This window comes from Saccopteryx leptura, chromosome 6 (assembly GCF_036850995.1).
Source record: "Saccopteryx leptura isolate mSacLep1 chromosome 6, mSacLep1_pri_phased_curated, whole genome shotgun sequence".
NCBI lineage: Eukaryota > Metazoa > Chordata > Mammalia > Chiroptera > Emballonuridae > Saccopteryx > Saccopteryx leptura.
The window spans coordinates 35,267,268-35,288,241 of record NC_089508.1 but is presented as its reverse complement, the minus strand read 5'-3'; the positions used below and the strand labels follow the sequence as shown (position 1 = coordinate 35,288,241).

Below are 20,974 nucleotides of genomic sequence, written 5' to 3'. Positions count from 1 at the left end.
CATCTTGTGTCCAACTAATTTATATAGTATTCCTTTCAAAGCTGTTAATTCAATTATAGCAGTTATCAAAACTATTGTTCTAGAGAAGGACTGTCTTCTTTTCTTATATGATGAAGTATTTGAATGTTTGTAAAATTTTTCAAAGGTATATTTTCATTCTATTGCATATTTTCCCAGGAGACTGTGATGTAGGTGTGCAGAATATCTAGGGAAGTAACTTAATTTTATTGTTTTGATAGTTTTCAACTAACATCTTCAAGATAGTATAATGATAAATCAGATAAGAAATGACACAGTTCTTTGATGACCCTAAGAGATTATTATATTTTTAATTCTAGCTTTAAATTTAATTATTTTCTTTCATAGAACTTACTATATTTTAGTATATTCAGTTTTCCAAGCATGGTTCTGTGTAAACCTTTACTTTGATATGTAGAATTTTATTTATTTTTTCTAGACAGGTCATTTAATTTAGTTCAGCAGCATAATTCATAAGGTGAAGCTGTCATCATATGCTTTTAAATCTTTATAAAATTTTAGGGATGGACCATGGAGATACTTCACAGTGTTCTATGATGTTCTACAGTACAACAAAATAAAAATGTTAATAGTTCACATTTATTGAGCACCTACTATTTTGGAGAAGTTAGTCCTCAGAATGACTCTTCGTGGTTCTATTGTTAATTTTTGTAGTATAGCCTGACTGGTGGTGGTACAGTGGATAGAGTGTTAACCTGGGACACTGAGGTCCCAAGTTCGAAACCCCAAGGTTGCTAACTTGAGTGCGGGAGTCCAAGGTCACTGGCTTGAGCACGGGGTCACTGGGTTGGCTCAAGCCACCCTCCTCCTCCCTCTCAAGGCACATACATATGAGAAAGCAATCAACAAACAACTAAAGTGACGGAGATATGAGTTGTTGCTTCTCAACTTTCTTCCTTCCTGTTTGTCTGTCTCTCTCTTAAAAATTTTTTCATAGTACAGATAAGGAAGTGGGGTCTTGGAAAGGTTCAATAATTTGTTTCCAGTTAAATAGCTAGTAGGAAGGATCCTGATCAAGTTTGCTTTCCTCTAAAACCTGTGGTTTTAACCTCTGTAGTGCTGCCCTAGATAATATACCTAACCAGCAGTTAGAAAGGCGCTGATTTGAATGATCTTTACAGTGATAGTGATGAATTCATCTGATTTATCCACACTTAATACAATAATGTATACTCCAGAGTGGCTTGGCTTGGGATTAAAGGGCATGATAGTATGATAAAAGTTACCTATGGAGGCCTAGAAATTTTTTATAGCTATCTTAAAACAGCTGAGGATGATTGGCCCCAGGCATCACTGATCAATATGGACAACTAAATCTGTAACAGTGAGTCAGATATTTACAGCTTATGCCATTTTCCAGTGAATTTGTTCTTAATATGTTTTATTCTGTTAACTAATGGAAAGGAAGAATACTAAAAGCTTGGATTCTAATTCTGGTTACACCACTTACAAGCTTTGGAACCTTGAACAAAGTTGTTTAACCTTTCTGAACCTCCATTTCCTCATCGGTAAGGATACCTTTTCTTCATGGTTATTATGAGTTGTAAATGAAATAATTATTTTATTTAATAAATGCTAAATATAGCACCTTGAAGTTAATGGGAGTGCCATATATGGCAATAGTTGTTATTACTGTATTATTTTTATTATTGATGTTAGAACAAACAAGAGTAGGAAATAAGTTAGACAAATAAAACTTGTTTTACAAACTTGAGATCTTTGGAGACCAGCAGTTTGGTGAAAGCATTCAGATGGATTAATGTTCCCTACTCTTACATTTAAAACATTATAGTCATAGCAGTCTGTCAATTTGATTTAAAATAGTTCTATCATGAATGTGAGTATGCATTTCTATTTTTATATGTTTCTGTGTATATATATTTCTACATGTTGGGTTTTTGATTCTTTTTTCTTTGAGAAAAGAGTATATGTATACATTTATTTAAATTCAGACTTAAAAATTTAGTTTTAAGTGTTTTATTTGTGGAAATCTTATCCCCATTTCTCTAATTCAACTTACTTAGTTTATTTTCATCATTGAATTGTGGAGGAAAATAATGTCATGTTTCCATAGTAGTATATTTATCTGTTCTAAAGATTGAAATATTGTTTGAACATATTTTATTAAGAAGTTAACATAAAATTTACAAATATTTATTGGTTTTAAAAATAATTTTATAAGCCTCTGAACATAAAACTTAATTTTTCTTGAGCCCTGCTTCCTACCTTATAGATGAGAAACAGGTAAAAAGAAAATCAGTTATCTGTACTAGTAAAATAGAAAACATGTATTCAGAAATGTTGTTTGCTCTGGTATCAAGTATATAAGTAAGATACAGGCCTGATAACTGGGCGGTGGCTCAGTGAATAGAGCGTTGGACTGGGATGCGGAGGTCCCAGGTTCGAGACCCCGAGGTCTCCAGCTTGAGCGTGGGCTCATCTGGTTTGAGCAAAGCTCACCAGCTTAGACCCAAGGTCGCTGGCTTGAGCAAGGGGTTACTCGGTCTACTGAAGGCCCATGGTCAAGGCCCATATGAGAAAGCAATCAATGAACAACTAAGGTGTTGCAACGAAAAACTGATGATTGATGCTTCTCATCTCTCTTCGTTCCTGCCTGTCTGTCCCTATCTGTCTCTCTCTCTGTCTCTGTAAAAATAATAATAATATAATCATTTTTCTGAAAAGAAATTGGAAGAGGAGAGGAACAAAGAAAACAATCTAAACTCATTGACAATTAATTTTGTTTTCCTCCTCCTTTCCTGCACACTTTTTTTTTTTTTTTGTATTTTTCTGAAGCTGGAAACGGGGAGAGACAGTCAGACAGACTCCCGCATGCGCCCGACCGGGATCCACCCAGCATGCCTACCAGGGGCAATGCTCTGCCCACCAGGGGGCGATGCTCTGCCCCTTCTGGGCGTCGCTCTGCCATGACCAGAGCCACTCTAGCACCTGGGGCAGAGGCCAAGGAGCCATCCCCAGTGCCCAGGCCATCTTTGCTCCAATGTAGCCTTGGCTGTGGGAGGGGAAGAGAGAGACAGAGAGGAAGGGGGGGGGTGTAGAAGCAAATGGGTGCTTCTCCTATATGCCCTGGCTGGGAATCGAACCCGGGTCCCCCGCATGCCAGGCTGACGCTCTACCGCTGAGCCAACTGGCCAGGGCTCTTGCACACTTTTAACAGTGGTTCACCTCTAGCATTTTTTAAAAATATTTAAAGTGTACTTTAGGAGACAAAAGTGCCCTTTTGAAAATCTATTTCCCAAAACAATATTATTTATTTTAATATTATTATTTATTAGTTGGGTATGAGTATTTTCTGAAATGCTGTACATTCTCCCTCATGCTAGGGCATGGCTGGCACAGGGTGTTAGCAGTCTACTTTAGTTTTGGCCTATGTCATGTAAAAAAATACCACCATGTTGCAGGAAGCCTATGCTTAGAAGAATTGAAGTGTACATTCCTGGGACAGATGTCAGAGATACTGTGCTTTGCAAACTTTCTAGGTCTCTTTTTAATATTTTGTCTTAAGGGTTCTGTTTCACTTAGTAAACTAGGAATTATAGTGTCACCATTTTATCCTACCTTTGAATCTTACATCTAAAAGATTTTCAATAGTGTGAACTGGCAGACAACCAAGGTCTTTTCATTTCTTAATAAACCTATTTACTGATTTTTTAATTTGTAAGAAGAGATTTCCAACAATAGTTTATTTATCAGGTCTACTTGGTACATAAACTCTGATAAAAATTCAGTAACCTGCTATTAATTCAGTGCCCAAAAGATATTCTCACTAAAGATTCTTGCCCTTTTGAGTATATGAAGAAAATTAGCGCCTGACCTGTGGTGGCGCAGTGGATAAAGCGTTGACCTGGAAATGCTGAGGTCGCTGGTTCGAAACCCTGGGCTTGCCTGGTCAAGGCACATATGGGAGTTGATGCTTCCAGCTCCTCCCCCCTTCTCTCTCTCTCTCTCTCTCTCTCTCTCTCTCCCTCTCCTCTCTAAAATGAATAAATAAAAAAAAAGAAAATTAGCTATTACTATTGATAAATGTTATTGGAATATAGAAATTTCTCCCAAAACCAATAGATGTTAAAAAGTAGTATAACTTGAGATCAAGCCACTATTGGATGCTTTTTTTTTTTTTTTAAGTGAGAGGAAAGGAGATACTGAGACAGATTCCCACATGCATCCTGACTGGATCCACCCAGCAACCCCTGTCTGGGACTATTGCTCAAGTCAACCAAGCTATTTTTAGTGCCCAAGGCTGATGCACTCAGACCAATCAAGCCATCCTCAGGGCCCAGCCAACACTCAAACCAGTGGAGCTACTGTCTGTGGGAGGGGTAGAAGGAGAGGGGAGAGAAGCAGATGGTTCCTTCTCCTGTGTGCCCTGCCTGGGAATTGAACCCAGGACATCCATACACTGAGCCGGCACTCTATCCACTGGACAAACTGGCCAGGGCCTGGGCATTTATTTTAAACAATAAAACCTAGAATAACATGTCTAAATTTCCCACAACAAACCTGTACCTTAGGCATTTTCTTCTGTTGAAGCTATTCATGTCTCAATACAAAGCACAAGTCTAAAAAGTGTGTCAATTGGATTTTTGAATAAGTAATTGGCTTTTTTATTTACTCATTTTTTAATTACACAAATGCTTTATTTTCACTTCTGACTGATCTTTAGCTGGCTGCATGACAGAGTTTTGTTATTCCCTCACTGCTTTTGCTACCTCATTCTTTTTCCCCTTAGCTCTGATATATACCATATTTCCCCATGTATAAGATGCACCTTAATTTTGGGGCCTGAAATTTGAAAAAAAGACAACAAGTGCGAAAAAGCGGGAAATGCAAGTAAAAAACTGTCTACAACCACTGTATAAGATGCACCCAGTTTTTAAACCCCGAATTTTTTGGAAAAGGGTGTGTCTTATACATGGGGTGAATACGGTAGTCAATTGTTTATTAGTTCTTTTTGAATATACATATATGAAATAGTTACTGTGTGACAGCAAATGTATCAGGCGCTAGATATAAAATAGTATTCTGGGCCCTGGCTGGTTGGCTCAGCAGTAGAGCGTTGGCCTGGCGTGTGGAAGTCCTGGCTTTGATTCCCGGCCAGGGCACACAGGAGGAGCACCCATCTGCTTCTCCACCCTTCCCCCTCTCCTTTCTTTCTCTTTCTCTTTCTCTTTCTCTTTCTCTTTCTCTTTCTCTTTCTCTTTCTCTTTCTCTCTCTCTCTCTCTCTCTCTCTTTCTCTCTCTCTCTCTCTTCCCCTCCCACAGCCAAGGTTCCATTGGAGCACAGTTGGCCTGGGCGCTGAGGATGGCTCCATGGCCTCCGCCTCAGGCGCTAGAATGGCTCCGATTGCAACGTTCCACCAGGGGGTGGATCCCAGTTGGGCGCATGTGGAAGTCTGTTTGTCTGACTCCCCCTGCCCCACCCTTCTCACTTTGGAAAAATACAAAAAAATAATAAAAAGATAAAATAGTATTCTAACAGATTTGACTGTAGTACAGAAGAGAGACATAAGCACTCACAGTAAATTAAGTGGTTGTAGAAACTAAATCACTATCAGTAGAGGATGGGTTAAATAGGTTATGTTTCCATGAAACGTATTTTATAACTTATGTATATTATATTTAACTATATATATAACATATGTAAAATATATATTTACACACATATGTGTAAAATATTTCTAGAAAAATACATAAGATATTGTCATCAGTGAGTGCCTCTATTGAGGGTACATGGGGACTGGATTTGTTATTCGTTATATATAATCTTGTATCTGAAAATTAAAAAAGAAACCTCATTTCATGTATTGTATCTTCATTGTAACTAAGTAAATAAGACTTGAAGAAAACTAACAGTACATTGAACAAGCAAATAAGCAATTATACTTTTGTCCAAAAAAAAAAATCTAAAGGTAAAAACTTTGAATTATTAAAACAGTTACTATTGCCTCACCAGGTGTGGCACAGTGGATAGAGTATTGGACTGGGACTCGGAGGACCCAGCTTCGAAACCCTGAAGTTGCTGACTTGAACACGGGCTCATCTGGCTTGAGTGTGGGGCCGCTGGCTTAAGCATGGATCACAGTTATGACCCCATGGTCTCTGGCTTGAGCCCAAGGTTGTTGGCTTGAGCAAGGGGTCCTTCGCTTTCCTGTAGCCACCCCCTTCCCAGTCAAAGCACATATGAGAAAGCAATCAATGAACAACTAAGGTGCTGCAATGAAGCATTGATGCTTCTCATTTCTCTCCCTTCCTGTCTGTCCCTATCTGCCCCTCTCTGTGACTCTCTCTGTGTCTCTGTCAAAACAAACAAACAAACAAACAAAAACAACAATATAAAACAAAAAAAATAGTCACTGTTATCCTCATTTGTAAGTTTTGTCCACAAAGCCTTTTTTTTACTAGGGGTGTTATCATATCTGAAGTGAGCAGGGACAGCTCTCAGTCAAGATTATTCTATTGTATTTTTGGCTGCTGAATAATGAAAGGATGGTCTAGTTCAGTGGTCCCCAACCTTTTTTGGGCCACGGACCGGTTTAATGTTAGAAAATATTTTCACAGACCGGCCTTTAGGGTGGGACGGATAAATGCACAAAATAAAATTATGCAACCAGTGTAAAAACTGTGGTAATTTTAAATATAATTGTCGAACTTATGAGACAAGCGTCAAGAGTGAGTCTTATTAGATGGATGTAACAGAGGGAATCTGGTCATTTTAAAAAAATAAAACATTGTTCAGACTTAAATATAAATAAAACGGAAATAATGTAAGTTATTTATTCTTTCTCTGCGGACCAGTACCAAATGGCCCACAGACTGGTACCGGTCTGCGGCCCTGGGGTTGGGGACCACTGGTCTAGTTTATACTTTTCACTTGTCAAAATAACATGGTCACAGATTTCCTTGGTGAATTGAGCCCAAGACCTATTTAATGTTGATATCACAGTATGTTAGAACTGAATTTGGATACAGATTATCCCATGAGATTATTCCAGTAAAACTTAAATTGTTGGCCCTGGCCGGTTGGCTCAGTGGTAGAGCGTCAGCCTGGCGTGCAGAAGTCCCAGGTTCGATTCCCGGCCAGGGCACACAGGAGAAACGCCCATCTGCTTCTCCACCCCATCCCCTCTCCTTCCTCTCTGTCTCTCTCTTCCCCTCCCGCAGCGAGGCTCCATTGGAGCAAAAGATGGCCCAGGCGCTGGGGATGGCTCCTTGGCCTCTGCCCCAGGAGCTGGAGTGGCTCTGGTCGCAACAGAACGACCCCCCGGAGGGGCAGAGCATCGCTCCCTAGTGGGCAGAGCGTCGCCCCCTGGTGGGCATGCCAGGTGGATCCCGGTCGGGCGCATGCGGGAGTCTGACTCTCTCCCCCCGTTTCCAGCTTCATAAAAATACAAAAAAACCCCACGAAAACCAAAAACTTAAATTGTTGCTTAACCATTTTACTTCATTTTGAGTTTGATTTTGAATTTTTGCATATTAGGTAAAAAAGGATAGCCACAAGAAGCAGTTTCTTTGAATAAAATGTTATTTTCTCTCAATAGGCTGACTCTTTCATCGATCTAATTTGACAGACTCTTGGCAAAGCTTGACATCTGAATAAATGTAATTACATTTTGAGTTTTTGCTGGGATTATTTTAGTCCCATGAGTGGTCATTAAAATTCTAACTGAAAAAAAAAACACTTGTAAGTTGTTAAGTATAATTTCCATTTTAGCCAGTTTATATTTATAAATAGTCCAAATTTATGTTACTTGTAGCAGTTTATTGACAGGATGCCACTATTATAGATTATGTTTATAGTTTTCTTTTTTTAATGTATAAATTATTATTTTTTAAATTTTTATTTATTGATTTTAGCAAGAGAGGAAGAGAGTGAGAGAGAGGGAAAGACAGACAGAAACATTGAGCTACTCTTATATGTGCCCTGACCAGGGATTGAACCAGCAATCTCTGTACTTTGGGACCATATTCTAACCAGCTGAGCTATTTGGTCAGGGCGATTGTTTTCTTTCTTTCTTTCTTTCTTTCTTTCTTTCTTTCTTTCTTTCTTTCTTTCTTTCTTTCTTTCTTTCTTTCTTTCTTTCTTTCTTCTTTCCTTCCTTCCTTCCTTCCTTCCTTCCTTCCTTCCTTCCTTCCTTCCTTCCTTCCTTCCTTCCTTCCTTCTTCCCTTCCCTTACCTTCCCTTCCTTCCCTTTCTTCCCTTTCTTTCTTCCTTTCTTTCTTTCTTTCTTCCTTCCTTTCTTTCTTTCTTTCTTTCTTTCTTTCTTTCTTTCTTTCTTTCTTTCTTTCTTTCTTTCTTTCTTTCTTTCTTTCTTTCTTTCTTTCTTTCTTTCTTTCTCCCTTCCTTCCCTTCCTTCCCTTCTTTCCCTTCCTTCCCTCCCTCCCTTCCCTCCCTCCCTTTCCTCCCTCCCTTCCTTCCCTCCCTTCCTTCCCTCTCTTTCTTTTCTTTCCTTTCCTTTCCTTTCCTTTCCTTCCTTCCTTCCTTCCTTCCTTCCTTCCTTCCTTCCTTCCTTCCTTCCTTCCTTCCTTCCTTCCTTCCTTCCTTCCTTCCCTCCCTCCCCCCCCCCTCCCTCCCTCCCTCCCTCCCTCCCTCTTTCTTTCTTTCTTTCTTTCTTTCTTTCTTTCTTTCTTTCTTTCTTTCTTTCTTTCTTCTTTTTTCAAAGTAAGAGGAAGGGAGATAGAGAGACAGACTCCCACATGTGCCCTGACTGGGATCCACCTGGCAACCCCTGTCTGGGGCCAAAGCTTGAATCAGTTGAGCTCTGCCCATCTGAGGCCATGCTCACAACTGAGTTATTTTTAGTGCCTGAGGCGGAGGCTCTACAGAGCCATCCTCAGTGCCCTGGCTGATGCATTCAAACCAATCAAGCCATGGCTGCAGGAGGAGAAGAGAGAGAGAGAGAGAGTGCGAGAGAAGAGGGAGGGAGAGGGGGTGGAGAAGCAGATGGTCACTTCTCCTGTGTGCCCTGACTGGGAGTCGAGCCTGGGACATCCACATATAATTGTTTATAGTAGTTCCTTATGATTTTTTTAATTTCTCAGTATCCTTTATAATGTCTTCTCTTTCATCTACAATTTTGTTGTTTTGTGTTTTCTCCTTTTTTCCCTTGTTGAGTCTAGCCAAAGGCTTGTGAGTGTTTTATCTTTTCAAAAAAACCAACTCTTAATTTCATTGAGGTTTTCTATTGTTTTCCTTTTTATTTCTGCTCTGATCTTTCTGATTTATTTCCTTCTAAGTTGGGGTTAGTTTCTTCTTTTTTCTATTTCCTTAAGGTATAAATTCAGGTTGAGGTCTCTCTTTTCTTAATGTAGATTTCTATCATTATTAACTTCCCTCTAGGGCAGGGGTCCCCAAACTTTTTACATAGGGGGCCAGTTCTCTGTCCCTCAGACCGTTGGAGGGCCGGAGTATAAAAAAAACTATGAACAAATAAATCCCTATGCACACTGCACATATCTTATTTTTAAGTAAAAAAACAAAACGGGAACAAATACAATATTTAAAATAAAGAACAAGTAAATTTAAATCAACAAACTGACCAGTATTTCAATGGGAACTATGCTCCTCTCACTGACCACCAATGAAACAGGTGCCCCTTCCAGAAGTGTGGTGGGGGCTGGATAAATGGCCTCAGGGGGCCGCATGTGGCCCGCGAGCCGTAGTTTGGGGACCCCTGTTCTAGGGTCTGCTTTTCTGCATTGTGTATGTTTTGATATGTCTATTTTTTTTTTTATTTAAAATTGAAGAACTTAAAAATTTCTTTTTCTTTGATCCATTTTCATTCAGGAACATGTTTAATTTCCACATATTTGTGAATTTTCCAGTTCTCTTATTATTGATTTCTAGTTTTATACCATTTTGTTAGAAGACATACTTGGCATGATTTCAGTCTTTTAAATTTGCTTATTTTTTTTCTGACCAATATATGATCTGTCCTGGTGAATGTTGCATATGTTTTTGAAAAGAATGTATATTCTGCTGCTGTTGGATGGAATGTTCTGTACAGTCATATTCCATGTAACATTTCAGTCAGCAGCGGACTGCATGTACAATGACGGTCCCATAAAATTTTAATGGAGCTGAAAAATTCCTATCACTTAGTGATGTCATAACCATCCTAACATCATAGAGCAGCACATTGTTCACATGCTTGTGGTGATGCAGATATAAACAAACTTACTGCACTGCCAGTTGTATAAAAATATAGCACATACAGTTATCTATAGTACATGATACATGATAAATATAATAAATGACTATGTTACTGGTTTATGTATTTTACTAGACTCTATTTTTATTGTTATTTTAGAGTGTACTTTTCCCACTTATTAAAGGAGCAAAGTTTTCTGTAAAACAGTATGCTGAGTTATGCTGAGAACATCCTCATACTTTTCCCATTACTGTGTCTCTTGATTGTATCACTTTCTTTTGGCCTGCTTTAATCTCATGTTTTCATACAGTAACACATTGTACAGGCTTGTCCAGTAGGAACAATAGGCTATACCATATAGCCTAGAAATGTAGTAGGCTTTACCATTCAGGTTTGTGTAAGTACATTCAATGATTGTTTGCACAACGTTGAAATTTCCTAACAACACTGTTCTCAGAACATGTCCTCATCATTGAGTGGTATATAGCTGTATATGTCTAGGAGGTTCATTTAGACTAAATATAGGTCAAGTCCAATGTTTTCCTAGTGATTTTTCTGCTTGGATGATCAATCTGTTCTTGAAAGGGGTCCCACAGTAGTAGTGAAATCCACTGCAGTTACTGTATTGTTATCTATTTCTTCTTTCAGATTTGGTAGTATTTGCGTAATATATTTAGCTTAATACTGTATTTACATAGTATATTTAGGTTCTCTGATGTTTGGTGCATATATACTTATAACTGTTATATGTTCTTGAAGAATTGACCCTTTTCTAATTCTGTAGTGAACTTCTTTGCTTCTTGTTACAATTTTTGACAAAGTCTATTTTGTCTGAAATAAGTGTAGCTACCTCTGTTCTACAGTGTGTCCGTAAAGTCATGGTGCACTTTTGACCGGTCACAGGAAAGCAACAAAAGATGATAGAAATGTGAAATCTGTACCAAATAAAAGGAAAACTCTCCCAGTTTCATACTTATTCAATGCAGTTTGATGTGGGCTCACGCACAGATTTTTTAGGGCTCCTTAGGTAGCTATCCCGTATAGCCTCTACAGACTCGTCACTGACTGATGGCCTACCAGAACGGGGTTTTTCCACCAAACTGCCGGTTTCCTTCAACTGCTTATCCCACCGAGTAATGTTATTCCTGTGTAGTGGCGCTTCGTTATAAATGCACCGATATTTACGTTGCACTTTGGTCACAGATTTGAATTTAGCAAGCCACAGAACACACTGAACTTTCCTCTGTACCGTCCACATCTTGACTGGCATGGCCATGGGCTGCTCCGCTGTATACATGGTGTTACATCATCATCTGTGCATGCACACATGCTGTCACATCATCCTTCAGAAACTGGGACGGTTTTTCTTTTATTTGGTGCAGATTTCACATTTCTGTCGTCTTTTGTTGCTTTTCTGTGACCGGTCAAAAGTGCACCATGACTTTACGGACACACTGTATTTTGGTTACCATTTTCATGGACTCTTTTTCCATCCCTTCATTGTGAGCCTAAGTATAACCTTAAAGCATACACTTGAGGCCACATTGCAATCAAGTGGAATGTCAGGCTGTGCTCTTTGGTTAGAAGGGACTGTAGGCTATGCCTTAAAGTTGGGCAGGGCTACAGGCTGGGCTCTGCAAGTGAGGCTGCTTGCTGGCAGTGCACTCCACTCTTTGACAGTGTCTCTTGCTGGATTTCCTGTTCAGGCAGGGCTACCAGCTCTACCCCTTGCTGGATGGGGCTGGAGGTTGTGTTTCACAATTGGCTGAGTGCTTTCTGGGCTCACTGGTCAGGTGGGACCACAGGTTACACATTAAGATTAGGTAGGGTGGTTGACTGGGTGCTCTGCCTGGGTGAATCAACAGATAATACTCAGCAATTGGATGGCACATAGACTGTGCTATGCTATTGGATAGGGCCATACGCTGGGCTCGCCTGCCAGTCAGTACCTTAAGTGGAGCTTTGAGGCTGCCCAGAGTCACCATTTATGCTCCCTGGTCATGAAGAGTCAGTGGTCATGATCAACAGTTGGGTGAGCCTACTGGCTTGGCTCTCTGCCTAAGAGGGACTGTGGGATGGGCTCCAGAGCTGGCCACAGTCTCTAGGTGGGCAACCTGGTGAGCAGGACTGGAGGCTATGCTCAATAGTGCTGTTGGCTTGGCTTCCTGCCTGAAGGAGGCTCTGTGACTACCTTAAGTTCCGGACTAGGTTTCCTATCAGATTGGGTTGAGGATTATGCTTGTCTGTTGGGTGGGTCTGTTGCCTTGCATTCTTGTTCTAACAGGCCAAGGATGTGCTCTGTGACTGCTTAGTATCTTTGGCCAGGATTCTCTATTGAGTGGAGTTGGAGGCTATGCTCAGCAATAGGGTGTGGCCAGTAACCTGCCCCTACTTAATGGGCTGTAGGATGTGCTGCATGGTTTCCCTGCATTTCAGGGAAGCCCTTCTCCTCAAGTGGGGCCTAGAGGCTATGCTCAGTAATAGAGTTGAGTAGGCCCTGCTGACTTGCTTCCCTGTATAGACTAGGCTCTAGAATGAGCTCCTCTACCAAGGCAGCCCTCTAGTTGGTGACCCAAACTAGGCAGATCTGATAATCAAACTTTTTATAGAGTTGGGGCCAATGACTCAGCTATGCAAATGATCAGAACCACTGATTGACATCTCCCCTCAGGCCCCACTACTGGCAGGAACACATTCTATGAAGGTCTGTGCACCTGTAAGCCGTTCGCCTCTTTTCTGTCTTCTGTTGACTTATTTTCCTAGTAATCCCTGAGCCTCCCAGGAAGCATCCAGAATGCTAGGGAAGCTTGATGTCCACTTTATGCTCTCCTTTTCCCACTAGAGAAACTAGTCCAAGGGGTTCCATTCCATGCAGCGCTGTGCTGACCTGGGGGAGGAGCAATGTAGACACAGTAAAACTGCTCCTCTTACCCTTCCTAATGCAATTTTTCTTTGGTTTTGTAGTCCAACAGTTGCTTTAGCCTTACCCTAGTGTTCTGGGATCTTTACAAAGGTATCTTGTCTATGGATAGTTAATAGTTGCCTTTCTCCTTAGAGGGAATCACCTATTTTGCCATCTATCAGACATCAATTTCCTGATTCTAGTTTTGTTAAGCCATTGTTTCGTACATTGTGTCTAGATTTTCATTTGTTTCAGGCATAATGGTAAGTCTGATCTTTGTTATTGCATCTTGGCCAGAAGATGTCATATATATACACACTTTTTTTTTTGCATACTGAGTGTGATATTTTAACAAATTAATTCCTTAAATATTCAGATAAAGAGACTGTTCTTACAGATTGACTCTTTTCTAATTGGGGTTCTAATTGAATACTATTTTTTGCATTTGCTTCTTCATTATTTTATTTAATTTTTTTACAAGGACAGAGAGAGAGTCAGAGAGAGGGATAGACAGGGACAGACAGACAGGAACAGAGAGAGATGAGAAGCATCAATCATCAGTTTTTCGTTGCGACACCTTAGTTGTTCATTGATTGCTTTCTCATATGTGCCTTGACCGCGGGCCTTCAGCAGACTGAGTGACCCCTTGCTCAAGCCTGCGACCTTGGGTCCAAGCTGGTGAGCTTTTGCTCAAACCAGATGAACACGCGGTCAAGCTGGCGACCTCGAGGTCTCGAACCTGGGTCCTCTGCATCCCAGTCCTACACTCTATCCACTGTGCCACCACCTGGTCAGGCTTCGTTATTATTTTTTTTTTATCTACAGCTTATCCACAGTTGGATTAGATTATTGTATAAAATAATGTAATATAAATCACTAATACATTCATGTTTTATGATCGTATTTAGTACTTAATGGAAGTCTGCTGAAAAGATCTTACGCTATTTTTCATGCTTGTTTTCCCCTAATGTTATTCTACCAATGCATGAAGAAATGAGATAAAGAGGATCTATCCTTCTCAAGCTATTCCAAAAACTTCAAGAGGAGGGAAGATTTCCAAGCTCATTTTATGAGGCATGCATTATCCTAATTCCAACACCAGGTAAAGATACTACAAAGAAAAAGAAAACTATAGGCCAGTATCCCTAATGAATGTAGATGCTAAAATTCTCAACAAAATATTAGCAAACTGGATCCAGCCAATACATTAAAAAGATCAGACTCCATGATCAAGTGGGATTTATTCTGGGGAAGCAAGGCTGGTACAATATTCCCAAATCAATAAATGCGATTCATCACATAAACAAAATGAAGGATAAAAATCACATGATCATTTCAAAAGATGCAGAAAAAGCATTTGATAAAACCCAGCACCCATTTATGATCAAAACTCTCAGCAAAATGGTAATACAGGGAATACACCTTAACATAATAAAGGCCAGATATAACAAACTGACAGCCAACATCAAACTCAATGGGCAAAAATTAAAAGCAATCTCTTTAAGATCATGAACGAGACTGGGGTATCCCCTTTCACCACTCTTATTCTACGTAGAACTGGAAGTCTGAGCCACAGCAATCAGACAAGAAGAAGACATAAAAGACTTCTAAATTGGAAGAGGAGTAAACTATCATTATTTACTGATGACATAATGCTGTACATAGAAAACCCTAAAGACTCAGCCAAAAAACTACTAGACCTGATAAGTGAATTTGGCAAAATAGCAGAATATACAATTAATATTCAGAAATCAGTGGCATTTGTATGCAACAATGAACTGTCAGAAAGAGAAATTAAGGGAACATTCCCCTTCACTATTGCAACAACAACAAAAACGGTACCTCGGAATAAATTTAACTAAGGAGGTAAAAGACTTGTACTCGGAAAATTATAAGACATGAAAAGAAAAAGAAACCGAGGAAGATACAAACAAGTGGAAACATGCACTGTGTTCATGGATAGGAAGATTTAACATCATTAAAATGTCCATACTACCCAAAGCAATCTATAGATTCGATGCAATTCCTATTAAAATACCAATGGCATACTTTGCAGATCTAGATTCCAAAAATTTATCTGGAACCAAAAAGGAACCCAAATAGCCTCAGCAATCTTGAAAATGAAGAACAAAGTGGGAGGTATCACGCCTCCTGATATCAAGCTGTACTACAAGGCCACTGTAATCAAAATAGCCTGGTATTGGCATAAGATCAGGTGTTCAGATCAATGGAACAGAACAGAGAACCCAGAAATAAACCTGTCCCTTTATTGTCAATTAATATTTGACAAAGGGGGCAGGACTATACAATGGAATAAAAATGGTCTCTTTAATAAATGGTGTTGGGAAAATTGGACAAGTATATGCAAAAAAGTGAAACTAGATGACTAACTTATACCATTCACAAAAACAAAATGGATAAAAAACTTAAATGTAAGTTATGAAACCATAAAAATCTTTGAAGAAAACATAGGCAATAGACTCTGATATCTCTCTTAGCAGTATTTTTGCCAATATATCTTCACAGGCAAGTGAAATAAAGTACAAAATAAACAGATGGGATTATTTCAAACTAAAAAGCTTTTGCACAGCAAAAGACACCATTAAGAAAACAAAAAACAACCCACCCAGTGGGAGAACATACTCGTTGATATGTCTGATAAGGGATTAATAACCGAAATTTATAAAGAATTTTTAAAACTCAACAATAGGAAGGTAAACTATCCAATTAATAAATAGGCACAGGACCTGAAAGACACTTCTCCACAAAAGGAAGGGACATACAGATGGCCAATAGGCATATAAAAAATGCTCAACCTCACTAATCATCAGAGAAATGCAAATTAAAATCACAGTGAGATACCACCTCACACCTGCCAGAATGGCACTCATTAACAAATCAACAAAGAAGTGCTGACGAGGGTGTGAAGAACACAGAACCCTTGTGCACTGATGGTGGGAATGCAGATTATTGCAGCCACTGTGGAAAACAATATGTCGTTTCCACAAAAAATTAAAAATGGAACTGCCTTATGACCCAGCTATTCCACTTTTAGGAATAGATTCTAAGAATAACAAATCACTAATTCAAAACAAGATATGCACCCCCATGTTCATTGCCCCATTGTTTACAATAGCCAAGGTCTGGAAACAGCCCAAGTGTCTGTCAGTGGATAAGAGGATAAAAAAGCTGTGGTACATTTACACAGTGGAACACTACATGGCCGTGAAAAAGAGGAAAATCTTCCTTTTGCAATGGCATGGATGGACCTGGAGATTATTATGCTAAGTGAAATAAGCCAGGCAGAGAAACAAATATGTGCTCTCCTTATATGTGGAATTTAATGAACACAATAAACTGAAAACAAAATAGAAACAGAGGCAAAGTCACAAGAAACAGATGGACAGCTGTCAGAGGAAAAGGGGAAGAAAGGATGGGATCAAAGAAAGTCAAGGAATTAGCCAAATTGTATATACGTAACACAGATACAGAAAATAGGGTAGCAATAGCCAGAGGGAAAGAGGGGGTAGAGGTCGGGGAAGAGGAGGCAAAAGGAGTGAATGGAGAAAGAGACTTTGCATGGGACATAAGGGGCATGATGTGGTGTGTAGAGGGTGTTATACTTAGTGGGACTTGAAATCATGTCAATGCAATAAATTAAAAATAAAAATTTTTAATTAAAAATAAATGAGATAGAGGAGAACCTAGACATAGACATATCTTTCTACCAGCTGAAATTCTGTATCACTGAAGTGTATTCTGGAAAAGGACATCCTTGTCCTGTGGCATATTGCTGCCAAAATAAATTTCAAGAGGTAGTAGTTTCATTCTGTTTTCAAATGATTTCTTAGAAACCAGTCATCTAATTTAGAAAGAGATTAAGAGCCAAGTTTTAAAAACTATATGCAAGAAAATGCCTTATTTATGAATGTATACACACATGTGCTTATAAATTGGGTAATTGGGCACCTAACAACTCTATTCATTTTATCATTATTCATTGTGTGTATAAAAATGAAGGCTTTTTAATTCAAATTCTGTGGCTTGAAACATTCATAATTGGGGCATGGTTATTTTTTGTTTTTTTAAAAAAATAATTTTTAAAAGATTTTATTTATTGATTTTAGAGAGGAGGGAAAGAGAGGAAGGAAGGGAGGGAGGGAGGAAGAAAAAGAAGGAAAAAAGAGAAAGAAGGGAAGGAAGGAAGGGAGAGAGGGACAAAGTGAAGGAGGGAAGAAAGGAAGGGAGGGAAGGAAGGAGGGAGGGGAGTGAGAAGCATCAGCACATAGTAGTTGCTTCTATTAAGTGCCTTGATCTTGCCTAGGCAAGCCAGGTATTTCAAACCGGCATTCCTGGTCAACGCTTAATCCACTGCACCACCATAGGTCAGGCTCTGTTCAATGTTAATACATACAATTTCATGGAAAGATTATAGAATACTTTATTTACTCTGGTGTAACTATAGCAAGAGCTGCTTTACTTAATATGTATTCTGAAGTGGTATAGGTAATTAATAGTTAATCTGGCTTCATCTGTTACATAAAACATGTTAGGAAAGGTATTTAAAAATCTGTATTTGTCTTCCATCAGTGGACTAAGTTGATATCTGAATTGAAATGCTGCCAAATATAACTTAAAAATTAAGTTTCTTTAAAATTATTGTGATGATTAAAATACGTATCCCAGGCATTTTGAGATTATAGCTCATCGCTAAATGATTGACCCCAGATTCAGTAGTCCTGATAAAGTTTATTGACAGACACTATGCTAAATTCTGTTATAAACATTATATATGTATATTAGTTTCCTATTGCCGCTGTGACAGATACCACAGGCACTGTAGCTTTAAACAATAGAAATTTATTCCCTTACAGTTTGGGAGGGCAGAAGTTTGAAATGAGTTTCACTGGGGCAAAATCAACCTGTTAGCAGGGCCACATTCCCTAGGGAAACTCTAGGGGAGAATATGTTTCCTTGCATTTATTGTTCATGACCCCTCTCTCTGTTTTCAAAGCCAATATTCACATAAGCTGCTTCTTTGTAGTAAAATCTTCCTCTGCCTTTCTCTTATAAGAATACCTGTGATTACAATTTTGGGTGACCTAAATAATGCAAGGCTGTCTTCCCACCTGAAGATCCTTAACTTTATCACACGTTTATAGCTTCTTTAGTCATATAAGGAAGCATTTACAGGTTCCAGGATTAGGATGTAGAAATCTTTTATGGCCAAAATGAAGTACAGAATATTGCCAAAAGTCACATAAAAACAAAACATGTTAGAAACAAGTACATTTGGGAGAAAAGTTTTATAGATAGATTGACAATATAAGCAAGAGATTATAGAGTTCCTCTGCTATGTTCTAATATTTTGTATTGTTGACTGATTTTTTTGTTTCTGATACAAACCAACAAAATTAATCTTCATTTTTTTCCTGATATTCTTCGTCTTCTACTCTTGTCTTACCCTATAAAAGTTATGCTTAATGATATAAGGTCACAAGTTCATGAATTAGAGCACAGATTTACATAGCCTGATATTATGATTAATTTAGAAATAATTTATATTAGATATTTGATCATAGACACATGTTCAGATATGTGCTTTCTTATTTCCTTTAAATCTTTTCATCACCTTCTCCTTTGTTATTCTGAACACTAATGCAGGATTGACTATTTTACCACTGATGGCCAAGTTTTTCGAAGCCAATGTGATGAGAGAGTTCTAAAGGTTCCTTAATTTCTAGATTATAGATCTCTGAACTAGATTATTTTTTTCTGTTTTTGTTCAGTATCATTCCAGTGTTTATATTTCATCATAAACATTTGGAGAGAAAATTTCATTTGGTACCTCTAATACAGTATATGGTTCAGGGGCTTCTAAAGTTACTAATAAATATGTTTTAGCATGTAACTTTAGTAAGCACATATTTTGTTGCATAATTTATAAGCTAAATGTTTACATTTTCTCCCCTGAACTACAGAATACCAGAAGGCCCCATTGATCAGGGGCCAGCTTCCGGAAGGATTCGTGCTTTAGAAGAGCAGCTTATGAAGGCCAAAGAACAAATTGAAAATTATAAGAAACAAACTAGAAATGGTAGGTGATTATACAGTATTTTTCCCCTTTAATATATTGAATTAGCATAAATAATTGAATTTTTTTTTCATCAAAATATTGGAAATGCTGATACTGTTTATTCATTTACTGCAGGTCTGGGGAAGGATCATGAAATCCTAAGGAGGAGGATTGAAAACGGAGCTAAAGAGCTCTGGTTTTTTCTACAAAGTGAATTGAAGAAATTAAAGAATTTAGAAGGAAATGAACTCCAAAGACATGCAGATGAATTTCTGTCAGATTTGGGGCATCATGAAAGGTACTCTTTTTACATTTCATTTGGGTTTTAGTAGAGATTATAATCTAAGAGTGGGAAACTGGAATTTTTGGTAATTTTTCTGCTGAATGATAAATGACGTCTATCATAATTAGGAGCAGGAGACTACCTGAGATATCAAAGGACAATAATTGCCAAATGTAGTTCATCAACTAAAAATTTATTACTGGAAAATATTATTTAAAATATATTTATATAAATCTTTATACCCTAAGTAAACTCTGATGGTATCTTCCTATAAATTTTCATCATGTATAGTTGATATTTGAAATGGAGTCTGCAGTTTTATATTACAATATATTGGAAGGCATACTGAGGCTGGCAATTAAGTTTCTCATTCAAACATTAAAACTTTAAATAGCCTCTCTTTAAGGTTTCTAATTAGAGATGAACAAGTTTTTGGTAAAGAGGAGCATTCTGTTCTTTACTCTTCCATTTATTTGCTAGAAAGATGAACCTGAAACATGCCTAATTAAATGTTTCTTCTGTTTGCACATTTTTAAAAATACATACTATGTTACATAGAAAAGAAAACATTTTGGTGCTTGTGGGTTCATGCAGATCAAAATGTATCTCAGAATCATTATAAATACAGTGAAAACTGTCCTTAGCCCTATTATATTTATGTCTGTATTCCCAGTAGGATTGTGATGGCAATTAATGTCACATTAGTGAACAATAAATGAAAAATTGTATTAACAAAACCTACTACTGTGAAGAGGAAAAGAATTACCCCATGACAGGGTTTATATATATTAACATCATCAGCAATATTGTAGTGATTTTGAAATATTGCTCTGCTGTTTTAAGTGAAATTACAAATAAAATCTATCAGTTTATTGGAATGATTTGAATATTAATGAATCTATAGAAATAAGTATAAATTTCTAGGGGCATTGAGTTATTGCACCACCCATTTGACAGAACCTTTGAAATTTTTAGCCTAGTTTGCATTAAGCAGTAGTTAGACCATTAGACAAAATGATGACTAATTCTGCCCTTAACACTTCTCTACCTTAAAGCTGATTCTAGGTGCTATGTCTATGTCTATTAATTGGAGCTGTGTGCTTGTGTGCTTTATTTATTGCAGATTTATAGGAAAATCCAAATCTGAAGAGAATTTGAGTTGGGTAGACTATGGCATTTAAAGGAGAATTTTTATTTATTTATTCATTTTTAGAGAGGAGAGAGAGAGAGACAGAGAGAGAGAGAGAGAGAGAGAGAGAGGAGAGAGAGAGAGAAGGGGGGAGGAGCAGGAAGCATCAACTCCTTATGTGCCTTGATCAGGCAAGCCCAGGGTTTCGAACCGGAGACCTCAGCATTTCCAGGTCGATGCTTTATCCACTGCGCCACCACAGGTCAGGCCTAAAGGAGAATTTTGACTATTGACTTCTGATGGAGATTTTAAAGTTTGAGTGATTTAATTAAATTACTTGAAAATTTGCCTGACTGGTGATGGCAGTCTAGAACAC

General features: G+C 38.3%; 1 protein-coding gene across 4 annotated transcripts in view; it reads left to right on the top strand.

Moving 5' to 3' along the window:
• The window catches only part of FUT8 (fucosyltransferase 8), a 236,677-nt gene that overhangs the window by 130,741 nt on the left and 84,962 nt on the right, over positions 1–20,974 (top strand). For 3 of the 4 annotated variants that reach the window (XM_066342033.1, XM_066342032.1, XM_066342034.1), the window contains 2 exons: positions 19,092–19,207; positions 19,322–19,484. In XM_066342033.1, coding sequence (XP_066198130.1) covers positions 19,092–19,207; positions 19,322–19,484 — 279 coding nt within the window. Of the gene's footprint in view, positions 1–14,101; positions 14,213–19,091; positions 19,208–19,321; positions 19,485–20,974 lie in introns of all 4 variants that reach the window. The other variant, XM_066342035.1, reaches the window with a different exon arrangement.